Source organism: Sturnira hondurensis, unplaced genomic scaffold (genome assembly GCF_014824575.4).
Source record: "Sturnira hondurensis isolate 20B ecotype Veracruz unplaced genomic scaffold, ASM1482457v3 Scaffold0011253, whole genome shotgun sequence".
Classification (NCBI taxonomy): Eukaryota; Metazoa; Chordata; class Mammalia; order Chiroptera; family Phyllostomidae; genus Sturnira; species Sturnira hondurensis.
The window spans coordinates 439,730-459,696 of record NW_028083884.1 but is presented as its reverse complement, the minus strand read 5'-3'; the positions used below and the strand labels follow the sequence as shown (position 1 = coordinate 459,696).

Here is a 19,967-nt window from a genome sequence, read left to right as displayed (position 1 = left end):
CCTCTAAACAAGGCCAGTTCTCAGACCCAGGAAAAAAAGAAAAATCAAAAAGAAGCGATGCCCTGACTGGTGTGGCTCACTTATTTGGAGCATCGTCTCGTAGACTGAAAGGTTGCAGGTTCGATCCCCAGTCAGGGCACATACCCAAGTTGCAGGTTCAATCCCCATTTGGGGCACATATGGAAGGCAACCAATCAAGGTCTCTCTCTTTCCCTTCCCCCCTTCCCCCCTTCTCCCCTCCCTCTCCCCTTCCTCTCTCTCTAAAAGCTATGAAAACATATCCTCAGGCTCCGGCTGGCGTGGCTCAGTGGATTGAGTGCCAGCCTTCGAACCAAAGCATTGTCAGTTCAATTCCTGGTCAGGACAAATGCCTGGGTTGCAGGCCAGATCCCTAGTGGGGGTGCACGTGAGAGGCAACCACACATTGATATTTCTCTACCTCTCTTTCTCCTCTCTTCCCCTCTCTCTAAAAAAAAAAGAAATCTAAAATGAAACTTTTTAAGAAAATATCCTCCGGTGAGGATAAAAAGTTAAAACCCCCAAAGACCTGATGTGTTTTGTGAGCAGCACTGGGGCCCGCTCTTTGTGCTCTAAGCCGCAGCGTTCTGTTCCTTGCAAACAAACTTCTGTGACAGCCAGGCCCATTCAGGTTTCAGCCAAGGCAGGGCGTGCCCCGCAGAGCTGGTGGGTGCAGCCTCCGCCTCCAGTCCTGCTTCTGGCGCAGTGTTTGTCTCTGGCTGGAAGTAAACACTGAGAGCAGGGCGGGAGGCGGGCAGGGTCGGAGCGAGGGCCCAACCTGGACCCTGGCTGGGAAAGAGGGTCAGGAGCTGAATTAGGTGTGTGTCTGCTTTCTGCTCATCCGGTTTCCGCAGAAGGTTTCAGAAAACAGGAGTATTTTTCCATTCGGAGATAATGCCCATTTATTGTAACAACTGGGAACACAGACACAAGCGGAAAGTAGAAGGAGAAAATCACCGATTCTCCCACCGCTCACAGAAAACGACTCTTAAAATAATAGTGTTTTTCTCAGACTTGTCTTTTTTCTGGTTCTTTAATGACTGTGAAATAACTATGTATGTATATACACAATTATATATCCCTAAATATAAAACACATTAAAGTAATGTATATTACACTATATGTTACACTATGTATACAAATGTACAATTAAGTAATGAATAGACTGTTTTTAGAGCAGTTTCAGGTTTACAGAAAAATGGGGCCGTACAGAGGATTCCCATATACCTCTCCCTCCTCGGTACAGTTTTCTGTGTCATGAACACTTTGCATTGGTGTGGTACATTTGTTACAATTAATGAACCAACATGGGTATATCACTGCCAACTCAGATCGACAGTTGCCACTAAGGTTCGCCCTTCGTGGTGTACGTTCTGTGGGTGACAAATGCATGGCCCCACGTGTCTACCGTTACTGTGTCTGCCATTACTGTGTCCGCCATTACTGTGTCCGACAGGATGATCTCACTGTTCTAAAACCCCCAGGCGTCCCCTGTTCGTCCTCTCTGCATCCCCCTGTCGCTCCTGGCAATGCTGATCTTTTCATGGTCTTCATGGGTTCTTTTTTTCCCTGTGATCTTTTTTATCGGTATAAAACACGTACTGTTAGAGTACAAACCCGAGAGTCTCGAGGAGGGTTCCCACCCCACACACCTGTGCCTTCACACCCACCTCTGAAGCAGGGCCCTCCCCGCGGCAAAGACGGTTCTTGCTCTCACCACCATTGACTAGGGTTGCCAGTTCTCGTATAAATGGGGTTAAACAGTACATATTCTAGTTCCTCTTATATACTGTTACATGTTGGTTTTTTAAAAATTATTTGATTGGGATAAAAAAAAATTGCACAGCAAAATGTTTACCATCTCAACTAACTCTCAGTACAATCCAGGAGTGTTCCGTATGTTCGCGTTGAACAGCTAATGTCTCCATAGTTTCTTAAGGGAGGAGCTGTGGTCATGGATTTGAGACCTTCTTTTTTGTTTTTAAAGATTTTATTTATTCATTTTTAGAGATAAGGGAAGAGAGGGAGAGAAACATCAGTGTGTGGTTGCCTCTCACATGTCCCCTCCCGGGGAACCTGGCCCTCAACCCAGGCATGTGCCCTGACTGGGAATCGAATCAGCGACCCTTTGCTTTGCAGGCCTGCACTCAGTCCACTGAGCCACACCAGCCAGAGTGAGACCAGAGTGAGACCTCCCCCCAGGCCTCACTCTGAATGATTTAAATCTTTTTGAATTTAGTGAGACATTTTTATGTGTGGACTGTGGCCTGTTTTGTAAGTGTTCCATCTGCACTTGAAAAGAATGCCATTCTGCCACTGGGGGGAGTGTTTACTAAATGCCGGTTAGGGCGTGTTAGTTGAAGTGTCGTTCAGATCATCCCTGTCTGCACTGATTTTCCATCAGTCATCCATCTATTATTGAAAAAGGGATGTGGCACTACCAGGTTGGAAGTGTGGGTATGTCCACTTCTCCTTTAATCCATTTTGCCTCAGTGACTTTGAGACTCTGCTATCAGATAAACTTTAAGGACGTCTATGTCCTTGTGATGAACTGAACCCTTTCTCACTGTGTGACCCTCCGTGTGCCTGGTCCTATTCTTTGCTCCAAAAGCCACTTTGTCTGATGTGATGCGGACACAACAGGTTTCTGTTGATCAGTGTTATCATGTTTATCTTCTTTTTTCCCCCAGTCGGTTACCTTTAACCTATTTGTGCCTTCTAAGCAAAATTTGAAGCCTTTCTCGTCGTAGGTGCTTCGAAGCACAAGGTTGGAGCTCGCATTTTTAATCCGGTGTATCTCTGCACTTTAACTGGAGTGCTTGTAACATCTGCGTTTGTTTTTCCACTGTCCTAGGGTAGAAGGGACCACCCCAGTAGCTTCTGAGGCCAGTACATTTCCAGCACAATGACTTTAGCGAACCTGGTTCCCTTCACTTCTGCAACAGTTGGTGACTGAGTTTGCACAGCATCTACATTGAATGTGATTGTTACTACGGTTGGTTTAAATCTACAACTTGGCATTTATTTTTTCTGCCCATCTCTTTTTTTGCTCCTAACTTCCACTTTTTGTGCCTTTTCGGGGGGGGGGGGAATCATCCTTTTAGTGATTCTACTTTGTCTCGCTTTTGACTTATTGTTAGAACTATCTGTACTATTTGAGGTGGCTGCTTCAGGCTCTGTGATGTGCATCCTTGAAGTAGCTCACTCCACCGTCACGTGACACGATATTCTCTCTGTGGTAAAGAAGGTTTTACCGCCGGGCCCCTCCACAGCCTCTTGCCGCTTGTCACACATTTTATTTCCTCCATGTGCTACAGATCCAGTTTCCGTTATTTTTGCTTTCTATAGCCAGTTATCTTTTAAAAAGATTTCAATAATAAGGAAAAAGGCTTTATGTTTACCTGCATAATTACCATTTCTGATGTTTTTTATGTCGATCCCAATTGCCATTTGTTATTCTTTTCTTTTGACTTGAAGGATTTCCTTCCACATCCCTTAATCTGCTGGTGATTAATTCTTTCTGTGTAGCTGGGAAGCGTCTTCATTTCACCTGGGTTTCAGAAAGACATGCTCGCCCGGCAAAGAGTTCTAGACAAGCAGGTTTTGTTTTCCTTTTGTTACTTTAAAGATACCGCCCCACTGTGTTCTAGCTTGCATTGGTGCCAACAAAAAAATCTGATTTCACCCTTACTTTTGTTCTTTGATCTTCTTTTGTCGGGCTGCTTTTGACCTTTTATTGGTTTTAAACATTTTGGTTTATGATACTATTTGGTGTATGTTTCTTTCTGTTTCTTGTGCTGGGAGTTAGATTCTTGAATCTGTGGGTTTCTGGTTTACATCATATTTGGAAACCTTTCAGCCATTATTTTTTCATAGAGTTTTTAAATCCCCTCTCCTTCGGGGATGTTAATAATAATATTTGGCTGCTTGAAGGTGGCCCACAGATCACTGATGCCACTTGATTTTTTTTCAGTCTTTTTCTCTGTTTCACTTTGGGGCATTTCTGTTACTAGGTCTTTAAGTTCACTAGTCTCTTTCTCTGTGATGACTAATCTGTTATTTATCCCACCCAGAGTGTTTTTCATTTTGGACACTGCAGCCCCCAACTCTAGACTTGGATTTGGTCTTTTCTATGCCTTCTCTGTTGGCACCTAACATGCGCCATCTCTCCTCCGTCCTCCTGCACAGATGGAATGCACTTACAGCCGTTTTTTAGAGGGACTCACGTACTGATTCTATCATCTGCGTAATTTCTGGCTTGGCTTCAATTCCCTGGGTTTTCTTTTCATTATGGGTCATATTTTCCTGCTTCTTTGCATGCCAGACACTGTGGAGTTTACGCTTTTGGATTCTGGATATTTCTGTATTTCTATAAATACTCTTGAACTTTGCTCTGAGATGCAGTTATTTGGAACTGCTGGATCTTTCAGTTTTTTGCTTTTAGGCTTTGTTAGGTGGCCCCACAGCAGTGCTTTGTCCAAGGTTCATTCTCTCCTCAGTGGAAGCCAGACTCTCCTTAGTGCTTTAGCAAGTGTCTCGTGGCTTAGGAGGTTTTCCACACTGGCTGGTAGCAGCGGGAACTATTCCCGGCCCTTTCTGAGCTTCAAGAATTTTTTCCCTATAAGCCTTCCAGGTGGTTCGCTCCTAGACTCGGTGGCTTCTGCATGTACTGACTGACTGCACATCTCCCATGTCCTCTCTTTGTCTGGGTTTCTCTTCTCTGGTTGGGTCCCTTGGGACCTCCAGCTGCCTGGGTCTCCCCGGATGCCCCGCTCTGTCTCTTCCACAAGTCGGGAGACTGTCAGCTTCCAGCTGGGCCCTGCCTCCCTGGGCCACTGCCCCCAGGCCTCACTCTGGGTGACAGTGGGGCTTATTCCGCTGCTTCCCGTCACCGGGACCCCTGCCTTTCACTTCCCAGGTCTCCTGTTGGACTTCACGGTTTCTTATAAGATGCTTTTTCATCCAGGCTTTCTAGAAACATCAAAAAAAAATCCTATCAAATTTCTTCCTCTGGTTTTAAATGGAAATGCAGCAAATCACCTGCCATTTATTTTGGCATTTATTTCTAGGGGGGCAAGGAGACCCTTCTAGAAAAAAATAATAATAAGAGGAGAGGATGCCACGGGTGAGAATTGTTTTTCTTTCTCATCCAAAGCAGCTTGTCTCACACGCTTGCAGTCACTTGTCTTTCGAGGGTTCAGACACTCACTGGGACGGCAGTTAACTTTCCCGAATTCTTCACTGCAGCTGTGGGACTGCTGGAGGAGCCTGGAAGGGTTTCTGTGCCTTTAACAGGGAATTAGCTTCACTCCCCGTGAGTTACCGGCTCCTCCCCTCTCCACCCCCTCATTTAGGTCAGTGGGTTACAAAGGCAGATCTCAGTGGAAGAGGCTGGTGACTGGCACTTATTCCAACCACATAGCCACATGTAAGAAACCCTTAGCCACATTTCTGAGCTCAGTCCACATGAGCTCAATCTCACAGGTGACACGGGTGACATATTATTGTTCAGTGAGTGGCCCCAATTCTCTGAAAGATTTTTTCAGTTTCTTTTTTTTTTATTGTTTGACTTATTTATTTTTAGATAGAGGGGGAGGGATAAAGAGAGGGAGAGAAACATCAGTGTGCAAGAGAGACATCAATCAGCTGCCTCTCATACGCCTCCAACTTGGGACCTAGCCTGCAACCCAGGCATGTGCCCTGACCAGGAATCGAACCAGTGAACTTTTGGTTCATGGGCCAGCACTCAGTCCACTGAGCCATACCAGCCAGAGTTCTGAAAGATTTTTTTAGTCATGAAGGGAATTTCACTATGTTCCCTGGTGTGTACTGTGTTGACTAAGGCAGGAAAATGATTTTAATACATGTTGGAAGTCCTATCAAGAAGGAATATAACAAGTATATGTTTACCACTATATCTTCTTTCTTGGTATCAAAAGAAAAATGTCTTCATACTCCAAGCACACATGCAAAACCTTTGTTTGCACTTTTCCACAGACAGCTAGTGGGATTTAACTTAAAATTAAGGAAATATTAATACTCAGGTAAATGTTCTATCAAATTCCTTAATTTGAGCTTATTAGAGTTTTAAAGTTTTTTAAAGATTTTATTTATATTTATATTTATATTTAGAGAGAAAGGAAGAGAAGGAGAGAGACATCAATTTGTGGTTGCCTTTTGTGTGCCTCCAAGTGGGGACCTGGCCTGCAACCCAGGCATGTGCCCTGACCGGGAATCAAGCCAGCGACACTTTGGTTCACAGCCCGTGCTCAATCCACTGAGCTACACCAGCCAGGGCTCAAAAGTTGTTGTTTTTTTTTTTATGTGGGTAAAAATGAATTTCTCCTCTAATAGGATGATAGGTTTACATTTGGTATTAGAATATTAAGAAACATCGGAATGATGAGAAGTAATTATGTTAGAAACATATTTAAATGAACTGGTGTTTCATTGTGCTGGGTAGTCTCGGTGCCTTCGAAGGACAGTGACAGGCAGGGGTGAGACACCGTGAGAGACAGAGCTCTGCTGGCTATGGGGAACCCTCGCGCACAAACAGCCCAGCAGCCCCCGCCAGCTGCTGCCCTGGGAACCACAAAACTGAATTACTCTGCTGCGTCTCAGGACCCCACGAGAGGGCTGCAAGAAATGTATTAGAAGGCAGTTGTGAAACATTTTTTTGGATTTCAGTCCTCGGCTATGTTGAATGACAGATTCTCATGTATGGACTGATACCTTGACCTTTAAGTCATATAAAAGTTCCTGTGGCAAAGTATAGGCTGAATATTAAGGGTACTTTGGTGTTTCATGCACTACACCCCCCACACACCTTTCTCCCCAATAACTCTTTATTTTTTTAATTAAGATTTTGTTTCTTTACTCTCTAGAGAGAGGGGAACGGAGGGAGAAAGAGAAGGAACGAAACATTGGTGTGCGAGAGAGATACCTTGGTTTGTTGCCTCTTGTGCACCCCCTACTGGGCACCCAGCCTGCAACCTAGGCATGGGTCCTGACTGTGAATTGAACTGGTGACCTTTTGGTTCATAGGCCCGCACTCAGCCCACCAGAGCCACACCAGTCAGGTCCCCAGTAGCTCTTTAGAACCTACCAATATTTTCTTTATTGCTTAGGTTGCTCAAGCATTGTGGTCTTTGGTTTTGTTTTTTGTTTTTTTCCTATCACAGAATGAGCACAGAAAAAAAGAGTTAAAACAGGATTGAAAACACAAAGCTGAGTATGGCAGGACTGCTGAGTCCAGTGGGCTCCCGGCATTGTGTAGAGAGTGTTGTGCAGACCTGTTAGGACCGTGCAGGTGGGCAGGACCCAATCTGTGAGCCTCGCCAAGCAGTGTCTGGGGTGGGGTGGGGGCTTTCTATGTGAAATACCATCTTAAGGCTGAGAAACTGTGGCAGCCTCCATCCCCTTATTAACTGGAATTCCTTCCTCTGCCTGGGTCATTCGGAATGTGCATTGGTTTTCCGAGGTCTCCGGAATAGGAGACACCTCCCCCAGTGCGGGTCCCCGACAAGCATTCTATCCAGTCAGACATTCACGCAGTCCGTGTTTGCTCTCTGCCGGGCACTGGGACATATGACAAGACCCAGCGAGGGAAGTGGTTGTCCACCTGTGGTGGTGGCAGCTGTGACGAGCATCATCCCCAAGTGGGCCTGTGAAAGGAGCTTGGACCCAAGAAGCCAGGTCAGGGAGCTTCACTGAGAGGTGGAGACTGGGGCTGAGATGGGCTAGGGATGGGGGAGGACCCCAGGCTCCAGGCAGAGGCAGGATGGGAGTTCTGTGCTGGCTGAGGCAGGAAAGGTAGGTTGCAGGCCACAGTGTCTACCTAACGAGGTGAAGCCACCAGAGAGTTCCACCCACCCCCTGCACCCCGCCCATGGGGAACAGAATCAGGCTTTGGTTTCTAAGCCATTGCTCTAGCGGCCATCTGGAGACCAGAATGAAGGGGGCTGGTGTGGATGGGAGAATGGGGCTGCTGCTGCCGTCCAGCAGAGCCATGGGCAGCAAGTGCAGGGAAGTGGACAGGGGGGGGCCCTGGAGTGGGCGGTGTGGGGCTCAATCTTGCATGGCAAAGTGACTCTGTGACCCCAGATCTGGTCTTGAACCGCCGTAGAAGTATTTCTTTATGTGTGCAATAGCAGGGATGTCCTCTCTTGGCTGGGGAACTGTGTGGATTAAATGCAATCATAACTGAAACACGCTTCGCGTGGACCCGACCTTAGTAAATGTTTGGTACGCAGGAACTCTCCATCTTGACAATGGCGTGTTCTGGATTCGTTGACCTCCAAGCCTGGCAGTGCGGGGCCATGCTTGTTTTGTTTCCCTCAGCTGGCCTCCTTCCTCTCTGCGAGTGTTCCCAGTCTGCCTGGCGTGTTGTGTTCAGGACTATGCACTTAGGGTCCCCTCCGGACGTGACTGCCTCCCACGAGGGCAGTGGGCAGGGCCTTTTCTGCTTCCCCATGTGTGCCTGGAACTTTGCTGCAGCAAATCACCCCCCTTCCCAGGTCTGTACCCCATACCTCCCCTTTGTTGGGCTGGGGGCGTCCGCCCATACCAAGGTGGCTGCCATCAGGGTGCCCTCCTGACCTCGAGACAAAGGCAGCGCCCCCTTGGGGCTGAAAGGCTTCCATTGAGAGCCCAGCCCACTGAGAGCTCGCCTTTGAATCCTGAACAGAACCGCATCCCACACATTCTGGCTCAATCTCGAAGCATAAAGGGACATTATGTAAGCTTTGATTAATGAGGAGCCCTGAACAGATTCGTTCTTAGAACTTTTCCTGCCCTGAGGCAGATCAGTTCCTGTGTGTGGCTTCTGATGGGGGATCAAAGGGGTTGGTGCCGCTCAGCTTACGCTAAATAAACCGAAGGCTGGTGTGTGTTTGAGGGGAGAGAGTGCTTCACACTCAATGGGACGTCTGGTCCTGGGTGCTCTGTGATAAGACCCACAAGGTTTTGAGGTGTCCAAATCGAGTGGATTTATTACCTTGTCTCCGGACGGTGAAGACACGCTCCCCTAAGCTGGCAGGCCCTGCCCAAGGTGGAGACGAAGGAGCAGCACTGTCTGTTGTATCACCAGGTGGTGTGTCCTGTGCTCCTTGAGCAAGCCGATGTAACTAGGAGGGTTCTGTCTTGGAGTGACACACCATTCCTCTCCCCAACTACTAAGTTGTTTGACCCCTAGCTAATGGCCTGGACACAACAAAGTTCTAGGTCTAGAAAAGTCCATTGAGCCAATGGCCTCACACCTTGTGACCTTCTTGAACCCCGTGCTTCCCACACGGCCAGGCCTGGCCCCTTACCCCACCCCAGCAGCTTTCCCTCACACCAGCCAGCGCTGGGCCGGGGCTCTCCACGGGGACTTCTGTTCTCGTGACCCTTTGGGAATTGGAGGGTTGCATGTAACTTCCCCTTTGAGTTCTCTTTTCTTTGCCTTTGTCAGCTCTGCTTTTGGGTCAGAAAATGATAGTCTGGTTGAGACACTAGCCAACTCTCTCTTGGGTCCACCTGAAATCTTCCCAGTGCCCCAGGCACACCATTCTCATGTCATTAAATAGGATGACCAGTGTAGCCTCGATGTGCACGCACCTCCCACCAGGATGTCGTCTGATGTCACCCGCATTTCCCAGGTGAGGGGCTTGGTGAGAGGCTGGAATGCAGGCGGGTCAAGAGCCTCTTCCCTTCTGTCTCAGCCGGTTCAGGCTGCTGTCATAGAAATGTCGTAGACTGGGACTCAAACAACAGACATTTATTTCCCCCAGTTCTGGAGGCTGGAGGTCCAAGATCAAGGCAGCTGCAGATCCTGTGTCTGGTGAGAGAGCCAGCCCCCTGGTCCCTAGACATCTTCACTTGTGTCCTCACATGGTGGGAGGGGCCAGGGAGCTCTCTGGGGTCCCTTTAATAAGGACACTAATCTCATTTGTTAGGGCTCCACCCTCATGACCTAATTACCTCCCAAAGGCCCCACCTCCTAATATCATTGCCTTGGGGTTAGGTTTCAACATAGGAATTTGGGGACACACACCAAGTATTCAGCCGCCCTCCTTGGATTTTATTCCTGGAGGCAGCACAGAGAGAATAAGATGGCGGCCGATCCGATCCGAGCTTAACGTCTCTGCTCTCAGTGGTTCTCATCTGCAAAACGGTGGCAATAATTGCCACCTCATATGGTGATCCAAGGGGTGAAATGAGGCAACCCGTGCAAAGCCTTGATATCAAGTCTAACGGACTTCGTCCTTTATTACGTTCCCACCTTTTCATTTTGGGAAATCACAAACCTCAAAAATGTGGAAAGGACAGCACAAGGAATCTCCTTGCACCTCCTGTATCGGTTTGCCGCTCAAGCTGCCCTAACAATGCCGCAGACCCAGTAGCTTCAACAACCGAAATTGATTTTCTCGACATTCAGCAGACTGGAAGTCCAAGATCAGGGTGTGGGCACGGTTGGTTGCTGGTGAGACCTTTTTTCTTTTGGCTTGTAGATGACACCTTTTTGCTGTGTCTTTTCATGGAAGAGGACATTCCTGGTGTTCCCTCCTCTTTAAAGCACGCCACCCCCATTGAATCAGGACTTTATCCATGTGACTTCCTTTAACCCCAGGCGCCTCCTTAAAGGCCCTGTCTCCAAACGCAGTCGTCCTGGGTGTTAGGACTTCAACATGTGGATTTCGTGGGGGACGCGACTCAGTCCATTGCACATATTTCTAAATTTTAACAGGAATGTACGTCACCTTGCCACTGTATGCGTCCCTTCTGTGTAAATATACGCATTGTCATGTGTGCAAAGCTAGAATTTGAGTAGTGAACATGTAGAATTTGTTGGTCACATCGAAAACTCTGTGGGTCTGTGTACATGTGGACGTGTGTGGACATGCCAATTTCAAGGAAATTCCATACATTTTCTTCCCTATGATGACTTTAAAGAAAATGGTAAAAAAGCTTTTAAAAACACCATACCTCTGTTACCTTTCTACATTTTCAAAATTTTGTATTGGCAAAATATTCTTTTTAAATTCTCATAATGCACTTAATTAAAACCATATAGAATTGAGAAGTATAGCCCAAACAGAGCAGGAGATAAGCTGTTTTCTAGTAACTGGACAGTTACTTATAGCAAGCTCATAATTTTGAACCCACCACCCTCAGGGTTCCCACATGTTTCATAGTTTCTCTGCCCACATTGCCCAGCTAAGTGTGTTCAGCACAAATACGGGCATAAGGTATAACTTGGCTCCCAGGAGCTGTACATAGGTCACATGCAGAAATTCCAGAGCTAAATAGGACCGACTTTGGAGTTGTGCCTCTCACAGTAACACCTGTTGAATGTGAAGAACCAAGTTAATTATTATCTTTATCGCAAAGCACAGCTGTGCTCACTTGTGCCTTTTCCCCGGACACTTGAGGATCCCCGGGAATGTTTGGGACCTCCTCATAAACCACACGGAATGGTTCAAACCCTCTATTGTACCAAACTTACTTAAAAACTTTCTGCGTTCCCCACATTTGAGGCTATGATGAGTTGGTTTCCCTATTTCCCCATTCAGTGCTGACCAGCCTGGAAAGGCCCAGACTGAGTGTTTGCGATTCTCAGTGTTGATTTTTGGAGAAAGTGATGCCACATGTAATGGTTCTGGGAGGGATGGGAGTGGGGGCGTCTCTCAAGCGGAGGAAGGTGCCGCCGGGGGATGGTGTGGTTTGTGGCCTTTGGGGGGAAAGCATGGGGGTGATTCTGCCTGTGCTGTGGCTCTGTCCTTGGCATCGCTGAGAGCCAATGACACAGTAAATGTTCTCGTTGTTGACAGCGTCATGCACGGAGACTCCCGCTCTGCTCCTGAGGGTGCTGCCAGCGCAGACCCGGGCATCACATCCCCAGAGGTGACTGAACCAAGGAGGCACCTGCAGGAAGCCAGCGGCCCGGAAGACTCTCCACTGCCCAGCCCACCAGTGCCCTGGGAACAGGACAGCCCCTCGTGCTCCATGCCCTTTGTCGAGGGCCCCCCCGAAGCTTGCTCTGCAAGCCCTCCAGCTGCATCCGAAGGCTGGCCCCTCATCCGGCCCCTCACTCAGCACCCCAGGAGGAAATCTTCCCCAAATGTCCAGGGGCACACCCTGGCAGTACCTGCCTCTCACAGGGACAGCCCTACTCAGCACAGCGCGGTTGCCATTGTCCCCAGTGCTAGAAGACAGAACAACCTCACGGAAGAGGGACACATGCCCTTTGCTGAGAGTCCACCTGAAGCTTGCTCTGCAAGCCCTCCAGCTGCACCTGAGAGCTGGCCCCTCATCCGGCCCCTCGCTCAGCACCCCAGGAGGAAATCTTCCCCAAGTGTCCAGGGGCACACCCTGGCAGCGCCAGCCCCTCGCGGGGACAGCCCTGCTCAGCACAGTGCAGCTGCCATTGTCCCCAGCACTGGAAGACAGAACAACCTAAAGGAAGAGGGGTGGAAATCAGCTTCCATTGATCAGTCACCAGGAGTTTCACCGGCATCTCCCAGAGAGCCAGTGCGGGGACAGCTGGCTGGAGAGGCAGGCCAGCCTGGCGGTTTCGACTCCCAAAGGAAAGAGGCTGCAGGCGGCCTCCCTCCCCCAGGGTGTGGAGTACAAGCAGCCCCCACGAGCCCTTCTGCAGCCCCGTTGGGCAAGGAGAGCTCAGCTGCCTTGGAGGAGGGCCCCCCAATGCCCGAGACCCTGGCCCCAGAAGTGTCATCCCCCAGAGTCTCAGACGGAGGCAGTTGCCAAGCAGAGATGCCGCTGCAGGATTCAGTCGCTGACTCAGTTTCCCTCAGGGCCTGCTGTCCCACAGGGAGCAATTCAGGGACTGCTCCAGAAGCCGAGGCCACTGCTTCTCCCCAGGAAAGCGGCCAGCAGCAAATGGGGGCACAACTGCCATGCACAGAGCAGCCCTGCAATCTGCCATGTCCTGCCCTGGCACCGGGGGCCGGGGGCTCTTGGATGGAGACTCCAGGTGCCAGTGATGCTCAGCGTCACTCGAAGACAGGGATGCCTGGAACCGAGCCCAATAAAGCCTCCTGTGTGGCAGCAGGGGACCAACCTGAAGTGGCTTTGCTTGTGAGTGCTGAGGAACAGCGTCCAGCTTCAGGCCTCAGTTCACAGCCAGGCGCTCAGGCCTCGGCTGCCACAGAAGAGCCCAGCTGGCTCGCCAGGGAGATGGTTCCTAGGCCTGAGGTGCCGGTTTTTACAGATCCTGCCAAAGAGCTGACAGAGGCAGGGTTGGCAGGACAGGAGACGCCCACGTCAGATCTCAGAGGTGAGGAAGAGGGTCCAGAAGGGAGCCCCACAAATGGTCCTGCCCATTCGCCCCAGAAGGAGAGCCGGGAGGTCTGCAGCAGGGAGCAAAGCCATGAAGTCCAACAAGGAGGGGTGCCGCCCCCTCCTCCCAGCACACCAGATGAAAGAGTTGGAAGGTCACTGGGGCCAAAGGATGAAGCCAAGGCCCCTGACAGCCCACGTGTGGCTAAGGGGGAAAGCAGACAATCTGGGGCCGCTCCTATAGGACAGGAAGAAGCCCCAGAGCCACCTGGCAGTGCAGATCCTGGGAACCAGTGGGGAGAGCACCCTCAGGCCCTCGGCTGCAGGCCTGACCCAGAGACAGAGAACGAGGAGGTGTCAAAGCAAACCAGTGACATGGGGAGCGAAGCCCTTCCAAGCATGGCCTCAGCACACCCCTGCAGGGAGGAGGGTCCCGGGCACATGGACGGGCCCGGGTCTCTATCACAGGCTGCAGCTCACAGCGCAGTGGCCTGTGGGCCTCTGGGAGAAGTCCGCACAGTCCATGCACCTGGCTCACTGCACACGGTCCACGCACAGGGCCCCATCACACCCGCTGCGCCGGATGGAGCTGGTGAACACGTCGTTCCCAAAGGCGCTGTCCAGGAGGGGCCAGGACGGCAGCCCAAATGTCCTGACATCCTTCAGGATGTTGGGGGACTGGGAAGAATGGACGCTCTTCCTGCTTTAGAATCTGAGAAATCAGACTTCCTGTCAACTTCTGCGGCAGAGGTCGTCCCCAAAGCCAGGGAGGTGGAGAGCTCATCAGAAATAAAGACCAGGGGCCACCCATCTGCGCAGAAGCCCAGCAGCTGTGATGGGGAGGGCTTGCTGGCGTCCCCTCAACCCCACGGGCTGGGGCATGATACAGCTGGACAGGAAGTCCAAGCTGATGGGCCACATCCTGCTGAGGGGGAGATCTTGGTAGTGGACCGTGGGCTACCGATGCTCATTCCGGAGCAAGATCAGCAGGGAAACCTGTCCTGCCCAGGACACCAAATGCAATTAGCTGCACCTGAAGGACCCTCGGGCTCTTCTGAGAACAAGCGCCAGCCATCCCAGCCAGGTCCAGAAGGAGCTGCCTTTGACGTGCTTGGGGAGAAGGTGCAACAGTGTGAAAATGAGAACAGGACTTCTCCGGGTGATCCAGGTTTTAAGGACCCAGGTGCGGATTCTCCCCAAATCCCCGTACCCGTGGAACCTCGGGAGGATGTGACCTCGTCCACTCACAGAGGAGAGGAGCAGGCTTCAGGATCAGAACTTCAAAGTGAGCTCCCCAAAGTCGGTCTGTCTGATGCTCCGTGTTCAGCTCCCAGGGACACGGTTCCAGAGAGCCCTGTGCCAGAGCTGCCGACCCCAGGGAGACCCGAGTCGCCTGCACTTGGGGAGGACGGGCAAGAGGTGGTAGGCAGAGGCAGCGAGCCCTGCAGCACCCTGCTTCCTGCAGTGGACACCTCACAAGACTCTTCCCTCACAGGGAGCTGGAGCAGGGACAACAGTTGCGCTGGGCAGGGCCTGAACAAGCCCCAGCAGGAGCCCGTCAGTGTGCCGAATGCCAGCAGCCAGCGTGACGAAGCATGTCTCGGAGATGCAGGTGCTTCTGAAGCAGCTGACACCTGGCCCCAACTCCAGGGCTTGGGCAAGACGAAGGAGGCAAGTGGGAACACAGCGGGGGCCCTGCCCTGCCAGCCTGACTCAGTAGCTCTCCTGGATGCAGCTCAGTGCCTGCCAGGCCCAGCGCCTGCCAGCCCCGGCATCACACCCACTCAGGATGCCCCAGAGAGCGAGGCATGTGATGAAACCCAGGAAGGCGGGCGGCAACCAGGGCTGGCCCCGCAGGAGGAAATGGAGCGTCCTGCCACCTTGGATGCAGAGGCCCAGAAGTTTCCTGGAAGTTTCCCATCAGCTGGGGAGCAGCAAGGTGAGGCAGGAGCTGCTGCTGAGCTTGGTGTCGATGTTGACAAAGGAGACCTGAGGGGGCCTCAGGCTCCAGAGGAGCCAGGAGAAGGTACTCCGCCCAGTGGCGGCTTCCTGCTGACGGAGCAGTGCCCCGCCCCTGGGGAGCAAGCTCCCATCCCCGCCGGAGGTGAAGCCGGCTACCCTGGGCAGCCCTTGGCCAGCTGTCAGGACACCGTGCCGCCAGCAGGAGAGCTGGGTGGGATTTCCAGGAGCATGGTGGATAGTCCCGCAGCCCAGGCTATCCCCAGCCCAAAGAAGCTCCTACCGTCGGGGCCAGCAGAAGAGACCACTCCTGACACTCCTTACCTGCATATTGACAGTGCTGCCAGGAAAGGGGCAGCAGATAGTCCTAGAGGTCTTGGTGAAAGCTCTTGTCCCATACAGAGGCCCCCCTGTGCCTTGGAAAATGCCGCCTCTAGGAAGCCTGCTGCTGGCCCCCTCGCCTCCCTCTCCTTCTCCCAACCAGGAGCTGCATGTGGGGACATCTCTGTGGTGCACGCCAGCAATGGAAGCCCCAAAGCCAGGAATTTTGAAGGACCTGTGGACCCTGTGCCCTACATGGACAGGATGCTGCTTCCAGCCAGTGGTGAGCAGACGACAGAGGAGGTGAGAGTGGCCAGAGCTCCTGATGCAGGTGCTCAGCCCCAGGAAATTCCAGCATGCCCGGCCAGTGAGGGGGGCACGGAGGGGATGGTAGAACCTTCCCAGGATGTGAGGAAGGGCACATCCGGTGGTGTGGACACAAGCCCCAGACAGACCAGCATGATTGCCAGATTCCCTGACTTTAGGGAGCATATCACCAAGATCTTTGAGAAATCCGTGCTTGGAGCCCTGACCGCCGATCGGTCCCAGCGCACCTCAGGAGAAAAGGCAGGGCCTGGCCAGAGTGTGGGGAGCAAGGACCTCAATGTGCCATTAAGCCCAGAGAACCTTCCAGATGGGACTCAAGTAGAAGTTGTTGACCCTCTCCCTGCCCCTCCTGCTGGACTCTGGGGGGACTCACAGAAGGAGAAGCAAGAGCTGGCTGTCGAGGCTGAGATTTCCCATGGGGTTCCCCAGGATCCAGCTCCAGAAAAGCTGCTGGGGCTAGCAGGGCAGAACCTGGCAGGTGCCAGTGTGGGGAAGGAAATGACTGGTGTCCCACCGATGCTGAAGGACAGCGAGGAGCTGGGGGGGGCTGGAGAAGCGGAGCCGGGGCTGGGAGGCCAGGCCTGCTCGGGGCAGGGAAGCGGCCGGCAGCAATCAATTCTGAGTCCTTCTTCACGAGCTACTTCTCCAGAGACTCCTGCGGAGAAAGCTGTGGACTTGCTGGTGGCTCCCCAGAACCCCAGGAAAGGGGACTCGGTTCCAGATGACAGGATTCCTTCTGGGAGACAGCACCAGGACACATCCACCAGTAACAGTAGACCCAGAGAAGATGGTGCCTGCGGCTTTGTTCACACCGGAGCTCCAGGTGATGTGCCAATGTCCACCTCTGGCCTGGGAGCATCTGGCCCCCGTGGGGATGTGCCGGGCATGGCTGAGGCCGTCAGTGAGCCCTGGAACCCCGATACACCTGGGGGAGAGAGAAGGCGTGGAGGGGCTGCTGGGACTTCAGAAAAACAAAGTGCCCTGGGCAACCAGAGCACCCCTGAGCCAGCAACAGTAACAGACACTCCCCTGGAGCCCAGTGTGGTGGCAGGGGCTGCTAGAAAAGCAGAGGGTGACGTCACTTTGAGCACAGCTGAGACTGGGACACGTGTGCCTGGTGACCTGCCGGAAACAGGTACGACGAGGATGTTCTCTGGAGTGCCTCCTGCCTCTGTACCTCCAGGAAGCTGTGGGGACCTAGACTGCTCCCAGGAGGCTCTGGGGATGGAGGCTGCAGAAGCCATGCACGTGGACATCCCAGCTGGGTACCAGCAGGCTGAGCTTCCGACTCCTGCTGGGGACGGGAAGGCATGTGTCTCCTCACCTCCAGAACCTGAAGAAACTCGGGACCCTAAACTGCAAAGCCTGACTCCAGAAGCATTCCACGCTGAAAGGTACTTAAAAGAATAGATTCCCATGGGAATGTGGGGTCTGCTTCACAAGTGGTTCTCACCCTGATTTCTATAAGTCAGTTGAATAAGTGGGTTGTTTTAAGAAGCTAAGTTTTCCGTATCTAATTGTTTACATTTTACCTGCTTACAATCAATCTCTGGATGTGCTGAGATTATGGAAATTGTGAGCGTAATGGGTGGAGGCATGAGAGCTGTTTTTGTAACAAATCTTAATGCCTTTCCTTGTGTTCTTCAACTCATCCTCCTTAAACTGTTTCCAAAGCATGAGCTGTTTGCTGGCTGGCAGTGCACTACTGGGTCAAAGGTTATAGTTGATCACTGTTTATCAGGAGTCCAGACAGATCTGCTTTTGAATCCACATTAATTTATGCAGAGACGCCTAAATGATCTAAAAGCATCTCAAACCCATGGACTGCCCCAAACGATTTTTTGTGCTAGGGTTTTTAGCACAGTAGTCATTTTCAATAGGGACACAAAGAGCAGTGCCCTTCTTACCATCTGTTGCTTTCTTAATGTTGTCCCAGAAGGAGCCCGGGGCCTGGCCCATCCCCTTCGGTTTCTGAGAAGGATGCTCCAGATGTCACGGGCGAGGTCATTTCCAAGGAGGCCAGCAGTGCGGGAGGAGCAGAAAGGTCAGTGAAAGCTGGGAGCCTTTGGAGCCCCGTGGTGCTTGCCTTTGGCAGAGGCATGCTGGGTATTTTACAAAGGGGGGCCCTACTTCTGCACGAGACCTTACACAGGGAAAAAGCAAAGAGCCACCCCCGTCTTCATACAGGTAAGAAGCACCTAAGGTCATGGAAAGCTCCATGGTTGTAAAAGGGACTGAGCGAATTATTTCTTTTCTTTCTTTTATTATTTATTTCTTAGCTGAGCTTATTATTTCTTTTTAAAAAGCCAGATTTATTGAGATGTAGTTGACATACTGCATCATTTGCTCATTTAAAGTACACAATGGCTTTTAGTATAATCAGAGTTATGCCATCATCACTACAATTTTAGATCATTATCATCCCCCAAGAAAACCCTGCACCCCTTAGACATCACACCTCAACTCTCTACCCCCCGGAGCCCTCGACGACCACTGATCTAGTTTATTACCTTTTGAGGCAAATGGGCTCAACGTTGATTTACTCTCTGGAGCAGGGATCTCTGGTCACCAATAACCACCGCTCCATAGAGATCTCAAAGTTAGAGGGGTACAAATGGCCTAGGTAACAGAATCCCAGTCCTCGGCACTTGCAGGGTGCCTGCCTCCTCTTTCCTAAATGAAATGCCCCCTCTGGTTGTGCAAGATTTGCTTCTGTGAAGTTTCGTACTTTTGGGGAGATGGCAGTATTGTGGGCAGGTACATCCTGAACAGGCTTTACAGCATCCTTAGACCTGGGGCTGTCTGCACTGTGTGCGCATGCGTGCGTGCGCTGCGCGCCTGCGCGCACACACGAGCAGGGTGGGATTGGCTTTTAAATTGGTACCTGTGACTGGCCATCGTGTTCTCCCAAACAGCTGCAGGCATTTTATAAATGGTTTGACTCACATTGTGCACTTGCCAAAAGAATGTGCGGTCACCTGTTTTTTCGAGTCTGAGCACACCCACCAACACACAGCTGCCTTCCTGCCCCACAAGGGCAGCTCTTGTAACTGGGCCGAGGGATGCAGGCACTTCGGGCGAGACAGATGCAGGTTCAGTCTGCATCAGACACTTGCTCCTGCTGCTGACCGAGCGTGGAATTCCCTGCAGCCCTCGCTGGTATGTAGTTTGACATTCCCAGTTACAGTGTAGGCAAAATATCCCACCAGGGAAAATATCTCCTCTTCCCACAAGTGATGTATTAGCTCCTTTTTCAATGTCCCTGGGTGTTTTATCTTCCTCTTGGAGAACTCGGGACCAAACGCACAGTAGTTTAATGAATATTTTATGGTTCCTTGTTTTAATCCCTTTAAGTTTTAGAATTATAGTTTCTAAATTAATATTAAAGAATTTGTGAGATACAGAAAAGTATAATGGGAAAGGGACGGATTCGCAACCATACCACCTAATGATTACAGTTATTCGTCGTTTCAGTGTATTTTCCCCCACCGTGTTTTTCTGTGTAAGTATTATTCAGAGACTCGATTCCCTCCCCGCACCCCGCATCGCCATCAGACAACCCTTCACAAACAACCCTTAGTGGACGAAGTTGCAGCCCTTACGACGGTTTCCGAGAAGTGGGCGTTCAGGTTGGGGCCAGTGCTTGCTGCTCACTGTGCTTGGTGTCCTCGGAGTCGTAGACTTTCAGACTGTCTAGAGCTGGGCCAGCCGGGGTGTCGTCTGTGCTCATCAGATATGAGTGTGCTACATGTGTAAATACACACCTGAAGTTGAAGATTTAGTGTGAAAAAGACAATGCGTGTCATTAATTATTTCCATTCGACTATAGGTTAAAATAATATTTTGAATGTATCGGGTTAGACTATATTATTACAATTATTTTCACTTATTTTTTTTCTTGTCTGAAGTGTGGTTACCCAAGATTTTGAAATCCCACATGTGGCTTTTGAATTCATGGCTTGCATTTGTGGTTCAAGGTCTATTTCTGCTTAGATCGTTTGCTTCCCTAGCCTGTGCTGTCCTGCTCCCTGAAGGAAATGAGGATAAAGAGGGCTGGCCTTTCT

The 19,967-nt window shown here is 50.9% G+C and overlaps 1 protein-coding gene and 1 pseudogene across 10 annotated transcripts in view; one reads left to right on the top strand and one right to left on the bottom strand.

The window, feature by feature from the left end:
- TACC2 (transforming acidic coiled-coil containing protein 2) overlaps nt 1-19,967 on the top strand; it is a 179,725-nt gene that overhangs the window by 40,533 nt on the left and 119,225 nt on the right. For all 10 annotated transcript variants that reach the window (XM_037059592.1, XM_037059591.1, XM_037059596.1 and 7 more), the window contains 2 exons: nt 11,829-17,297; nt 17,840-17,947. In XM_037059592.1, coding sequence (XP_036915487.1) covers nt 11,829-17,297; nt 17,840-17,947 — 5,577 coding nt within the window. The remainder of the gene's footprint in view (nt 1-11,828; nt 17,298-17,839; nt 17,948-19,967) is intronic.
- Nucleotides 2,862-2,982, bottom strand: LOC118996328 (uncharacterized; annotated as a pseudogene).